The 14724-nt window shown below is 39.5% G+C and overlaps 1 protein-coding gene and 1 long non-coding RNA gene across 5 annotated transcripts in view; both read right to left on the reverse strand.

Moving 5' to 3' along the window:
• The window catches only part of C2CD5 (C2 calcium dependent domain containing 5), a 94138-nt gene extending 81381 nt beyond the window's left edge, over positions 1-12757 (reverse strand). For all 4 annotated transcript variants that reach the window (XM_011219793.3, XM_011219791.3, XM_011219792.3 and 1 more), the window contains exons 1-2: positions 12616-12757; positions 12343-12461 (exon numbers count right to left, since the gene is read on the reverse strand). In XM_011219793.3, the coding sequence (XP_011218095.1) occupies positions 12343-12432 (90 nt within the window). In that variant the 5' untranslated portion in view covers positions 12433-12461; positions 12616-12757. The remainder of the gene's footprint in view (positions 1-12342; positions 12462-12615) is intronic.
• On the reverse strand, positions 3492-12332 carry LOC109489002. The gene is made up of 3 exons (XR_004621473.1): positions 11827-12332; positions 6522-6676; positions 3492-5918 (listed from the first exon to the last, which is right to left on the reverse strand). It is a non-coding gene; the product is annotated as an uncharacterized LOC109489002 (long non-coding RNA).
• Positions 12758-14724: the final 1967 nt, after the last annotated feature.

Genomic DNA, 14724 nt, shown 5'->3' on the forward strand with positions numbered 1-14724 from the left:
TTTATCGTCTAATTTGAATTATTAGGCATGGTACCAACCATTTTGGTGCTTAGGCAGGTTAGAGGGGAGAAAAGGTTAAAAAAATTATGTGAAAATAATAACTTCTGGCACAATAAAGAATATAAGAAAGTCAAAGATAAATAAGAAATTGAGAAAAAGTATTGCTAAATATATAATAAACAGCTACTTTCTTTAATTTCTAATGAGTTCCTATAAAGCAATATGAAAAAGATCAATAACCCAACAAAAAATAGGCAAAGGACATGAACAAACAATTCAAAGAAATGGAAATATAGATGTTTTTATTTATTTTAATATAGATGCTTTTAAAATACAATTAGGGGCGCCTGGATAGCGCAGTCGTAAAGTATCTGCCTTCGGCTCAGGGCGTGATCCCGGTGTTCTGGGATCAAATCCCACATCGGGCTCCTCCGCTGGAAGCCTGCTTCTTCCTCTCCCACTCCCCTGCTGTGTTCCCTCTCTCGCTGGCTGTCTATCTCTGTCACATAAATAAATAAAATATTTTAAAAAATACAATACAATACAATACAATTAAACCTTGAACAACATGGATTTGAACAGCCCTCATCCAAGTATAGGCAGGTTTTTTTCAATAAATATGATGGAAAATCTTTTGAAGATTTGTAACAAATTGAAAAAACTCATAGACAAACCACGTAGCCTAGAAATAGCAAAAAACTAAGAAATAGTTATGTCATGAATGCATATATATGTAAATACTAGTCTATTTTATCACTTACTACCATAGAATACACACTATAAAGTTAAAATTGATCAAAACATGCACAGAAATATGTAACAGACCACACAAGATGCCATTAGCAGTTGAAAGAAATGTAAATGAATGCAAAGATGTGGTATTAAATCATAATTGCATAAAATGAGTAGTACATACTGTACTACGGTAATAATTTCAAACCACCTTCTGTTGCTACTGCCATGAGCCCAAGTGTTGCTAGTATCCACTTAAAACACTGTATGATGCTACCCATCTCTGTGTGAGCAATTCATCTCTCCAGTAAATTGCACGTTGCAGTACAAAGTGACCTCTCGCAGTTCTCGCGTATTTTTCATTGTGTTTAGTGCAACACCGCAAACGTTGGGTAGCATCATGGGACCTATACGAAGTGCCACTAGAGTTGTTTGAAGTTTTCCCAAGAATCAAAGAAAAGTCATGACATTACAAGAAAAAGCTGAATTGCTTGATATGTACTGTAGATTGAGGTCTGCAGCTGCACTTGCCTGCTGCTTCAAGATAAATGAATCCAGCATAAGGACCACTGTAAAAAAAGAAAATTTGTGAAGCCAATGCTGCAGCTATGCCAGCAGGGGCAAAAAACTTACACTTTCTGCAAAATACCTTTTTGTCTCATACTGAAAATGCAGCTTTTATATGGGTGCAGGAGTGCTATAAGGTAAGCATATTTCTAGACTCTAATATAATTTGAGAAAAAAGTGAAGTCATTATATAACAACTTAAAGCAAAAGGAAGGTGAAAGATCTAAAGCTGGATAATTTCATGCCAGCAAAGGATGGTATGATAATTTTAGAAAGAGGACTGGCTTAAAAAATGTCAAGATAACAGGAAAAGCAGCTCATGCTGACCAAGAGGCAGCAGACGAGTTCCCAGACACCATCAAGAAAATCACTGAGGAGAAAGGAAATCTGCCTGAACAGATTTTTAATGCAGACAAAAGTACCCTATTCTGAAAGGGTTTTGAAAAAAAAAACACCATGAAGTGTATTTATTAGTCAGGAAGAGAAAAAAGTAAGGTCCAGGATTCAAGGCAAGAAGGAATATACTAACTCTACCATTTTGTGCAAATGCAGTCAGGTCTATGAACAGAACTGCCTTTATTTATAAAGCTGCTAACCCCCAAGCCTTGAAGGGAAAAGACAGACACCAGCTGCCAGTCTTTTGGTTGTACCAGAACCCTTTTTCTAGATTGGTTCCACTGATGATTTGTTCCTGAAGTCAGGAAATGCCTTGACACTAAGAGACTGCCTTTTAAAGTTCTTTTGATATTGGACAATGCCTCTGGCCACCCAGAACCCCATGAGTTCAACACCAAGGGCATCAAAGTGGCCTACCTGCCCCCAAACACAAGCTCTCCATAATCAGCCTCTAGATCGGGGGGTCATAAGGACCTTTAAAGTTCAGTACATGGCATTCTTTGAAAAGGATCGTCAACACTATGGAAGAGAACTCTGATAAGAGAACATCATGAAAGTCTGGAGGGATTACACCACTGAAGATGCCATCGTAGTAAAAGCCATGAAAGCCAGCAACATGAAACAATTACTGCTGGAGAAAACTATGTCCAGATGTTGTTCATGACTTCACAGGACTTACAACAGAGCCAATCAAGGGAATAAGAGAAGTTTGTGGATAGGTAAAGGGTGAAGAGTATCAAGATTTGGGTCTTGGAGGGGCGCCTGGGTGGCACAGTGGTTGGGCGTCTGCCTTCGGCTCAGGGCATGATCCCGACGTTATGGGATCGAGCCCCACATCAGGCTCCTCCGCTATGAGCCTGCTTCTTCCTCTCCCACTCCCCCTGCTTGTGTTCCCTCTCTCGCTGGCTGTCTCTATCTCTGTGGAATAAATAAATAAAATCTTTAAAAAAAAAGAAAGATTTGGGTCTTGGAGAAATTTAAGAGCTAATAAACAGAAGAATTAACAAAAGACAACTTGATGGAGATGACTGCTTCCCAACCAGTGCCAGACGATGAGAAAGAAGCTGCAGAAGAAGCAGTGACCAAAAACAAGTTGATATTAGACAACCTGGCAGAAAGGATCTGACGATTCAAGACTGCTACTGATTTCTTTTACAACATGGAACTTTCTAGGATGCTAGCACTGAAACTAAAGCAAACAGTGGTACTGTATAGAAATATTTTTTTTAAATGAAAAAGCAAAAATGTCAGAAATTACAACATATTTCAGTAAAGTTATTCCACGTGTGCCTGTCTTTCCTGCGTCCCCTTCCAACTCCTCCACCTGTTCCACTTCTGCCACCCAAGACAGCAAGACCAACCCCTCTTCTTCCTCCACCTACTCAACATGAAGATGAGGATGAAGACCTTTATGACAATCCATTTCCAGTTAATGAATAGTACATAATCATCATGCCATACAGTTAATAAACTTAACAGTTGTGTATACGTGAATGTCTTCATGTGAAAATCTAATAACTGCACGGAAAGAACCACATGAGGCATTTCTGTATCATCATCGCCTAAGGAGTCACTGTATGAAAGACTTGTATAGAAGTGCTTAGCCTATACTTATACAGACATAGGTGAGCAACATTTAATACAAAATTAATCAGATGTTAGTGGGTTTTTTTTAAGCTTTATGTACTTATTTGAGAGCAAGTGAGAGCGAGAGAGCGCGCACAAGCAGAGGGAGAGGGAGAGGGAAAACCAGATTCCCCGCTGAGGAGGGAGCCTGACATGGGGCTTGATCCCAGGACCCCAGGATCATGACCTGAGCCAAAGGCAGATGCTTAATCAACTGAGCCACCCAGGTATCCCAGAAGTTAGTTTTCTTACTGTTTCAAAACTTTGCTTTCAAAGAATTATGTAACTACACTACGCCTCTCTCTCAAAACTGGAGAAACTGCTATCAGCCTATAATCCCAAGTAAATGATTTTTTAAGTTATATTCATAATATTGTATTATAAATATGACTGTAATACTGTATGCCATAAAATTTTTTTGTAACGATTCATTTGTTAGTATACAGGCTAGGCTACTGTGAAGCAATCCTATCGATTACACTAGGCTACCATAAAACAGTCATACTGCTGTTTGTTATCAATGCATAAATCATTATATTTGTAAATAAATATGAATTTCTTTTTCACATTATCTTTTCATTTTTCATGTCTAGTGTCAGTAATATATGTAACATCTACTATGTTTTGTATCATTTAAGACAATATTGATATAGTTACTGACATGATTCATCCCATAAATATACATTGTAAACTCACTGTATCTATAAATACAGTACGGTACTATAAATATATTTTCTCTTCCTTATGATTTTCTTAAAAACATTTTCTTTTCTTCAGTTTACTTTATTGTAAGAATACAGTATATAATACATATAACATACAAACTATGTGTTAACCAATTTTATGTCATCGGTAAGGCAGATGGTCAACAGCAGGCTATTTGTAGTTAATTTTGGGGGCAGAATCAAAAAGTTGTATGTGATTTTCAACTGTGCTGAATTGAGGGGGATGTCAACTGCCCCTAAAAGGCCCCACATGGTTCAAGGGTCAACTATATGTCAAAAGATGATCAACCACAAGAGAAATGCAAAGTAAACCAACATTTTTACTTATCATGTTGGCAAACAGTTTGAAAACAGTATTGATGAGGTCTTCTAATACTTTGTTGGTGGGAGTAGAAAATAAAACAATCTCTAAGGACTGCAGTTTGACAATGTATCAAAATGATAAATGCCTACACTCTTTAACTTCATACAGAAGGGCACAATGACATGTACAAGCAGCATCATAGTAACAAAAGATTGGAAATAACCTAGATATCCACCAATTTGGAACTGGTTAAATGAAGTATGGTAAAGCCACACAGGACAGTACTAAACAGAAGAATGAAGCAGTTCTCTCCGCACTGGTACAGAACAATCACCAAGAGAGATCTTTCTTCTGTGGAATAGCATGTGTGGCATTCTTTGAGAGAAAAAAATGGCAAAATGTTGTAAGTCATATAATATACGCCTTTATATAGCATAGGTTATTTTAGTAGGTTATACAACAAATGTTAACGGTGGCCACTAGAAAGAACAGGTTGGTTAAAAGAAACACGATGAGAGAGAGGTTGACCCATTTTGTGCCTTCTGAATTCTGAACCATGCACGTATATTTCCTATTTATAAAATGTATTATTTTAAAACCCAAAAACTTTAAAAACTCAAATTAAAATGATAGTAAATTTATTTTGATTAAAATTATAGAATTCTGGATCCACTTCCAGGAATTCATCCTAAAGAAGCACTTTCACATGAGTCTCCTTCCTAAAACACACTAAAAAAGTCTAAATAGTCATTCAACAGGAAAATTATTGAATAAATCACATGTACTGCAACAGGAAAACTATTGAATAAATCAACATGGAGTTGATTTTAAGTACTCTCATGTGGAAATGTCAATGACATAATAACTGAAAAAATAAGTTGCAGAATGTATAAAGCATGATTACATTTGTTTTTTAAAATGTAAGTAAAACTTTTTTTTTTTTAAAGGAAAGGAGGGGGAGTAAACAAACACATGCCAAAGAACTGAGAGTAATTATCTCTGAAGAAAGGACTGACATGGTGTAGGGAATACAGTACAGTGTAGTAAGTACTAAGTAAGGGGCTTTCAAGTTTTATTTCTGAGTTATCTCAAACTTTTATAATGGGAGCCATTCATGTATTACTTCCATATTTTTTTTTAAATCACAAACAGTAAAAAAAAATGAAACAATGCAGATGTGCGCGGCGGGGGAGCCTGGGAAGAACAGAAGTTACTGCTTAGTTACTAATTTAATTTTCATTACATTTTAATATTCAAAACATCGAGGAAATACTCCTAAATTTATCTAAAAACAGCTTTATTTGAAGTAAAATATTGTTAGGATTATGAAATCATTCAAAACCTTAAAAAGCCAAAAGTTTGGGTTCAACAGCCAAAACTACCATATCATTCTTTATGAGTTCAGGAATGCGTGGGTTGCTCAGCTGGTTGGGCATCTGCCTTCGGCTCAGGTCATGATCCCAGGACCGTGGGATCAAGTCCCCCACTGGGGGGCTGTGAGGGGTCCTGGTTAGCGGGGAGCCTGCTTCTCCCTCTGTCTGCTGCTCCCCTGGTCGTGTGCTCTCTTTCTGACAAATAAATAAAATCTTTAAAAAAGTGGAAATATATTCAATAATTATTTCTATAACCTCAACAACACAAATATCAAACACCTCAGCCTCCACAAGGAATCCCACATCAGGCTCCTTGCTCAGCAGGGAGCCTCCTTCTCCCTCTGCCTGCCGCTCCCCCTACTTGTCCTCACGCTCTCTCTTTCTGTCTCTCTGACAAATAAATAAAATCTTTAAAAAAATAAATAAATTGTGAGTTCAGCCCTCTTCAGGTTTGTTCTACTATACTGTACTGGTATATTGTACCTTTTATTCTTCTTTTGGTCAACTGTCCATTCGAGATATAGTAAAGATCTGATAGCCCCCAATTGCATCAAATAAACAAACAAAAAGATTTTAGGAAAAGAAAAAGGCCAGAGTGTGAACTTTGCCAAATTGTGATGATTCCCCTTCTACTAAAGAAGAATCATAGTTCATTTGGTCTTATTTAATTCGAATGAGATTTTATTACCCAGCAATTAAATGAATGCCTTACAACTTTGTTAAAGAACACCAGGGATTTTAATGAGATTCCCTAGTAAAGTAAAAGCATTCTCTTTCCCCACTCATTAGCTAAATTACCTTGAGAAAGTTATTTAACCTGTTATTTAAGGCTGCTTCCTCCTCTGAAGGGGGGATTGTTGTATTACAGGCGAAAATGCATGTAGAGACGTAGCAAAATGTCTGGTATCATTAAATATTAATTTCTTTTCCTCTCCCTGTTCCCTCAAAGGCTCCTGGATAAACACAAAATGATAATATAGCTTGCCAAACAGTTTGTAACATGCACATTAATACTGGGATAAATTTCCATTAATACTATTTTTATACAGAACTTCATCTCCTTCATCCTGGGGGTTCCTGGAAGAATAATCATCTTTAAATATTACTTGGTGGGGTGCCTCGGTGGCACAGTTGGTTACGCGTCCCACTCTTGGTGTCGCATCAGGTCATGATCTCATTCAGGGTCGTGAGATCGAGCCTCACACTGAGCCCTGTGACCAGCACAGAGTCTATTTGAGATTCTCTCTCTTTCTCCCTCTGGCCTTCCCCCCATTTGGTCGCTCTCTCTAAAATAAATAAATAAATCTTTAAATACATACATACAGACATACATACACACACACTATTTGGTCTTCACTGGCTTCCTAAATTCCTCACATCACATATAGAAATTCCTTCAACCAATGCAATCAGGATCAGTATTTGATTAGTTAATAAAATAATTTGGTAATTTGGTTAAATCAAAGAATCATTAAAAATGATTCAAATGGTAAACTTTTTAAGATAAAACATATAAATATTCATTCCTCCTCTATATTTGAATGTAAGGGTAAGGCCTCTTCTTTGAGTAAGGGTTCACTGTTTAGAGTTCTGCATCATCTTTGCACAAACCACACCCATAATGTACCATCTGTGATTTCCAGTTTGGGTTTTTTTTATGTGGTGGTAGAACTTAAAATTGCGTGTAAAAATATACGAACACAGAATCCTAGATTTTTCTCCATCTAATTCTAGAGTAATGTTTAGTGACTGTATCCATATGTCTTTACATAGCATTATCAACTTCATTTTCACCAATTTACATAAGGTTTAAGTAAATTACAATAACAAATAGAGTTGGCATAAACAGGTTTGGGGGAAAAACATAACTGCCTCTTGGTAAAGTATTATCAGCCAACTGATGGGAGAAGCAGGCACAGGAGAGAATAACTAGCAATGTGGGATATTCAAGAATATGCTTATGGAAGGAATGCAGAGCACTGGGGACTGTGATAAGTGAGTTAATGGAAGTTGTTTAAGAGAGCTTCTATTGTACAGACTTCTATCCCTCTAGTTTTCAGATCATTCAATAACCTGCATCTCCCTTACCTAGCAAATTTTATTCCCAAGAACCCTCCCTTCAATTACATATGCTCTATCCCTCTCCTTTTGCTTTTCCTGAGTTTGTCTTATTCATCTAAAAAATGCTGCTTTTCCTCTCTGCCTATAGAAATTTTACCATTCTTCAAGCACAGCACAAAGACTTCTCATGACCAATTCAGGCATCATTATCTCCCTTTCCTATGAGCTTATACAGTACTTAACAAGCTACATCACACAATTTATTCCTTAATAATACATGGTAATCCTTCATTATCCCCTTTTTCCTGCATTAATCTTTTCCTTTCTGCTGGATTTTTCCTATTACCGCACAAATATGTTCTAGTATCATCTAACTTACTTTTTTTAAGTCCTAAAAGCTACATACTCCCCAAATACCAGACCATTTCATCTCTCCCCTTCATAGCCCTGTTTCTTGAAACAATTGCCTATTAATGCCACACCTCTTCCTCACCTCCCTTGTACTTTAACCCTCTTCGACTCACTACAGTATGGGCTTCCTTGACATTCTCCTTGTCAGGATCAGTAACAACCTCCATACTGTCCAATCCAGTGATTTTTCTGTCCTCTTTCCCTGACCTCTCAGTGCCATTTAATGGTTGAAGGCTTCCTCTTTCTAGAAACTTCCTCCTGCCTTCTGAGACATTACTTTCCTGATGTTTCTCTCTCCCCATTGTTAGATAATCTCAGTTTTCTTCCCCTAGTCCTCCTCCTCTAATAGACAGCTTAATGTCAAGTTTTTTCAAGGATCCATACCTCTTCTTTCTCCCTCTAAGTCAGAGGTTTACAAAAGGGACAAACCAACTCCTAAGGAATTTTAGAAATTTCTATGGGTGTTATTTGTGGGAGAATAGTTGTAATATTTAGAAGGAAGGGCCAGAGAAGCTAGGTGTCCTGCAATGCAAGAAATTGTTCCCTACAATGAAGAATTGTCTTAAGCCATGATTTTCAAATGTCCTACCAGATAATCACATAGGATTAAAAATCTAACTCATTTTACAGATGAAAGTGTTCTAATGGGAGAAAAAAGGTGTTGTGATGCAGTTTTCATATACATAATTGTCAAGAAATACAACCATCACGTAAATTAAGGGAAAATTCTGCTTTTGCCCATGAGTTGATTATTTTGAAAAATCAGAGAGCAATGAAGGCCTAAGGTGTCAAAACTACACAACTGTCTCACTGTGTATGAGTCAGATTCATGTGATTTTTACACATATGTGAGACACCTTATCTTGTATCCTTGCTTTTTTTCCCATATTCTTGCCATCTGTCAGTTTATCTTTTAATAACCTTTTTTATGAACTCCAACCTCCCACTAAAATGTGAGTTCCATGATTAAAGAAATTTTTGCCTTATTCAGTACTATATCCCCAGCACACTGCACTATACCCAGTACAGTGATGGATATACTCATGGACTCAATCTGATTACTTTGTACCTTATACTGTGATCATGAACAAGTACTTCCATATTGAAACACATACTAAAAAATTTCTCTAATTTGTCATATTACTAGTTAGAACAATATATTGGGGTTTTTTTAATTATGAGGCTAGGTTAAATTGGCCATAAATATCATGCTAGCACAGTAAAGAGTGGATTTCAAAATATCTGCTATATAAAGGGGGCACTGGGTCTCAGAGAGTGGAAAAGCACTGGCCTGTATGAGCTCATTTCTAGCTCACATCTCTCTTCTGAACATCATACTTACTATTCTAACTTCCTCATGGAAAACTCCAATTAACATCACAAACCTAACACACCTTAACAGAAATTGATTCTCCACCTACTCAATCAATCTCTGCGAATCCTATGGATTCCATTACCAAATCAACATCTTGGCCCCCACCTTCTCTTTTTTGAACTATTATAGAATCTCCTAATTAGTTGTCTGCTTCAGCTCTTTCCCTCTTGTCTACACTCCGGACAGCAAAAAAGAAAAAAAAAAGTACTAATCTCAACAACCGCTTCCCATAGAATTTAGAATAAAATCCATACTCCTAATCATGGCCTCTAAGATCCTGCATGATTCGCTCCTTGACTAACTCTCCAACTTCATCTTACACCACGTGCCAGCCACACCCATCTTCCTTCACTTCCTAATACACTCCCTGAGCAACTGGCTCCTCCTCATTCAGCAGGTCTTTGACACTTCCTCAGAGGTCTCCTGATTACCCAACCTAAAGTAGATGTTCCCTGTTACTCTCTATTGTTTTCTTCCATGAAACTCATCACAATTACCTATTTTATCACTTTATTTTTTAATGTCTGTCTCTTCCACCAAAATACAAACTTCAGAAAACTAGGAACCAAGTCTATTTTGTTCACTACCATATATGCATCAGCTACACCAGTGACTAACACTGGGTCTGGCAAATAGCACTCCAATAACTATTTGCTGAAAAGGAATTAAAAGTCACTCTTGAATCCAACCCCTCCCACACCAGCAAAACCATTTATTACCAAGGCATGATAATTTTACCTAAGAAATGCCCCTCAAGGGGCGCCTGGGTGGCTCAGTCAGTTAAGCATCTGCCCTTGGCTCAGGTCACAATCGCAGAGTCCTGGGATCGAGCCCCTCACTTTCCCCTGCCCCTGCTAATGCTCTCCCTCTCGCTATCTCTCTCAAAAAAAATAATAAACAAAATCTTAAGGAAAAAAAAAAAAAAAGGAAATGTCCCTCAAGTCTTTCTCCTCTAATCCATTCCCACACCCATTTTTGACATGCACATTATTGCCTGGATAATTTTACCACCTTCTTAACTGATCTCCCTGTCTCATCTTTCCTCTGCCCAGTCCATCAGTAACATTACCACACAAGTCATCCTATCAACAACCTAATAAACATCATCATATTTCATTTCTCCTTAAAAAGTTCTTTTTGCTTACCTCTGCTTACAGAGTAAAGGAAAAATTATTCAGTACAGAAAATGAGATTTGACACCAATCTACCTTTCCAGCCTCATCCCCCATAACCTCCACTATCCACATATTCCCTTTTACTCCAGACATGTCTCAAACTAAGATAGTTCCCTGAACATACCATGTATCCCATTCTGGGATCCCATTCTGATGTCCCTTCTGCCTGGTACAATCCTGTGTGTCTTTCAAGGTTCAGCTCAAATGTCATTTTCTTAGGTAAACTTCCTAAACCTTCAGAGACAGAATGAAGTTTCCATATTCTACAACACTCATCAACTTGTTGTCTAGAGATGCAATGTTAGCATGGTGGTTAAGAAAACAGTCCACAAGTCTATTTGCAAGGTTAAGAAAGCTTGGGGCAAATTTTTTACTGTTCCTAGGCCTGTTACCTTAACTCTAATATGAGATAATAATATAATAGCAGGACTGTTATAAGGAATAACAATTAAAAAGTAGTTAGCAAAGACCTGGCAATAATGAGACTCAATACATGCTAGCTATTAGTTATTAACCTAAACTGTATGGGTCAGTCTCTTAGCTACCTGAAAGCAGACTATGCTCTGGTAATCTGTGTAACCCCATTACCTAACATCTGGCCCAAGAACACACTCAGCATCTGTTTCTCAAGTGAAAATGAAGTTGGGATTAAGAATGACCACGGCAATGTTGGGGGGTGGGGGGGGCTGCAGTTATTAAGTCAGAGATCCTTTAGGGAACATCAAGAATACTTTATATTGAGATGAAATCAGGCTATATATTATCCTGTAGCTGTCAACTCTTATGCATTACTAGCCCAAATGATTATTATTCTAATGCTCTGGCTCATCAAGTGAATTTTTATTACAATTTTTACTTGGCTTCTTTCAGACTCTGGGTTATTACTTTCCGGGCCCTAGGCCTGTGCTAATTTGCATGAGTTTTAAACTAATCATCTGGTTTTAAAAGCAATTTTGCAATTTAAATCCATGGCACTTAATTGGCTTCCTACCTCAAGGCACTAAATTACCCTAAAACAGCTAATCATACCTACCAGTCTATACAGGAGCAGAAAGCGTTACGGTTGTGTTTTAAAACTTACACTGATGATTCAGACAATGTTATGCTCAAGAGTGGATTGCCTCGCCTTGTAGGTCTCCAACTGCCCATAACGGACTTTATCTACCTTCTTAATGTGATCTCCATCACTTTGGCTTGAGAAGCCATCTCTCCTTCAACAGAAGAACGTACGTGTGTGTGTCTGTGTGTGTGTCTGTGTGTGTGTGTGTGTGTTTCGGTGGCTGCGCGGCCACGCCTCGGGATCTCCTCCTGACTGGCAGGTGGCCTTTTATGAGTCCTGACATCAGGGTCACCCCAGCATGCAGAGCAGTAACTGCCTCCCCGCGCGGCAGAGTGCGCCGCAGACGCCCGAGAGCGGTGCACCCATCATATGGGCTGCAGTCTCGGCAGTCAGCCCTCAAGGGAGGGCTTGGACAAGCACCGCACAAAGGACGGCAGTCGAAAGGAGAATGGGCTGAAGAACTGGGGGCGAGGTGGGTAGGATCCTTCACAGGGCTTGGCACTCCCTGTGTTTTCAGGGGCAGGACCTTGCACCAACCTCCACGAAGGCATCAGTCAGGTCACTAGCTCGGTCCATCACTGGCAAATGGCGCCCAGCCACGATTTTCACCTTCAGCTTCCCAGGCATCTTCTCGGCTTCGGCCTCTCCTTGGGCTCCTGCAGAAACAAACAAGCGAGTCTGCGCCGAGCTCCTAGCCGGGCGGGGGAGGGGCGGGAGCGCGCGGGGAGCTGCGCGCGCCGGCGGGAGCGCGCGGGATAACTGACAGCGGAGGGCGCGCGAGGGCGCGCCACGCCGCCGATAGCCACTCACTCGCGGATGAATGACGGGGCCGTCCCGCGCGGGCGCTGAGGCCTCATTCCGGAGAGGCAGCCGGAGAAGTGACCCCGGTGGTTTCTTCTACCCCGGTCCCACAGTGCTGGCCAGAGAAGCAAAAGCCACTCAACATCCCGTGGAGGATCTGCCACCCCTACTTGTGTTTTCCTCCCCCCAAAATGGCGGCTCTCGGGGCGTGGAGGAAACATCGATCATTCGGCGCTCGGCCCACTTCTCAGGGGAGAAACTAAATTCTCGGAGAGCAAATGGAGGGGCGGGACGGACTCCGAGGAAGCTGGAGGGCAGGGAAATGGGTCGAGCCCTGCATCATCCACCGAGCCTGGGCTGTGGGTCGGTGCGCGGCTGTTCCAGAGCTGACGCGGTCCTTCCGGGGCGAAGTACTCCGTAGGGCTCGGTGACTTCGCGGGTCGACCCTTTCCCAGCTACAAACGCCGCATTTTCGAGGGGTGTGACAGAAGGAGTTTCTACCTGGAAGGGATGCAGTTTTTGTTTTATATGAAGGAGAGTAAGAAATTTCAGGGACATCTCGGGTAGTCAAGTAAGTATTCTATAGCAACATTTTTTATTCAGTCATACACACGTGTACTGGGTTATGGATGTTACTCTAGGCCTTGGGGAAGAACAAAACTTGGAAATCCAAAGCCAGTGGTTAAAGGAGTTTCCCCTGCACGCCTGAATCGGCTCTGTGTTTATTAAGCATTAACAAACCTAAGACCTACTTTGCTGGCGGGAGTTCAGGACCTTCTACCCTATGAAATTTCCAGTCAACTGCAAGAAACGAAACGGATGAGCTTAATGAAACACCTTGAACAATCGACCCAATTATATATGTAAATAACCATGCAAAAGAGAGGCAAAATCTATAGGCTCATGCCATCAGAAAAAAATTAGGGAAACTGAAGCACACGCACAGGATGTAACACAAGTCACCCTATACTGAATATCAACAGTACATGCCATATCAAATAACAAAATCACCATTAACAATTCTGGTACAAAGATTTTACGATGGGATTCATTAGGAATGGAAAATTCCCAAATGATTTTTTTTTTAAACTGATACACCTTTTCTTTTCTTTTCCTTTCTTTTCTCTTTTCTTTTAAAGATTCGTTTATTTGAGAAAGAGAGAGAGCATGGTGGGAGTGGGCAGAGGGAGAGAGAGAACCCAGAGCAGATTCTGCAGGGAGCCAGGAGCTGGGCTGGATCTCAGGATCCTGAGATCATAACCTGAGCTGAAACCAAGAGTCCCATGCTTAACCCACTGAACTACCCAGGCGCCCCAAACCGATATACCTTTTTAACTTTAAAAATACTGAACAGGTGGGGGCACCTGGATGGCTCAGTGAATGGAGCAAGTGACTCTTGATCTTGAGGTTGTGAGTTCAGGCCCCACATTGGGTATGGAAAGTACTTAAAATTAAATATTTTTAAAAAAAATTCTGAATAGGTTAAATTAACTCTAGGCGGTGGTGACCCAGAATTCTCTTTAAAAGGCAAAAGTTCCTTCTATTGAGGGAATATTGTTCACATAAGTGAGAAGTTGAAATCTTACAAAGAGAAAAGAAAAAGGCTTCCTCAAAATAAAAATCTAAAAGATAAGTCACTGACTTTTCATACTAGAGAAAACTTCATCCACTCAAACTATGACAAAAGGATAGGCGGCTAGAGCTTACATGCAAATTTCCTTAGATCCTACTGAAGCTTTCTGTGGAATCTAACTCTACTCTTAAAATGCCCTTACCAAACACTCATGGTGCACAACACTATGTGATCAGTTAATTTTAGTGTATTTTGTTTTGGTGGCAGAATTGAATAGCAAATACTATATGATTTCACTCATATGTGGAATTTAAGAAATGAAACAGATGAACAGATGGGGGGAATAAAAAAGAGAGAGGGACACAAACCATAAGAGACTCTTAAAAATAGAGAACAAACTGAGGGTTCATGGATGGAGGATGAGCACTGGATGTTGTATGTAAGTGATGAATCACTGACTTCTCCTGAAACCAATAATGGACCGTACGTTAACTAACTAGAATTTAAATAAGAATTTGAAAAGAAAAAAATTAAAAAGTACTAAA

Source organism: Ailuropoda melanoleuca, chromosome 16 (genome assembly GCF_002007445.2).
Source record: "Ailuropoda melanoleuca isolate Jingjing chromosome 16, ASM200744v2, whole genome shotgun sequence".
Classification (NCBI taxonomy): domain Eukaryota; kingdom Metazoa; phylum Chordata; class Mammalia; order Carnivora; family Ursidae; genus Ailuropoda; species Ailuropoda melanoleuca.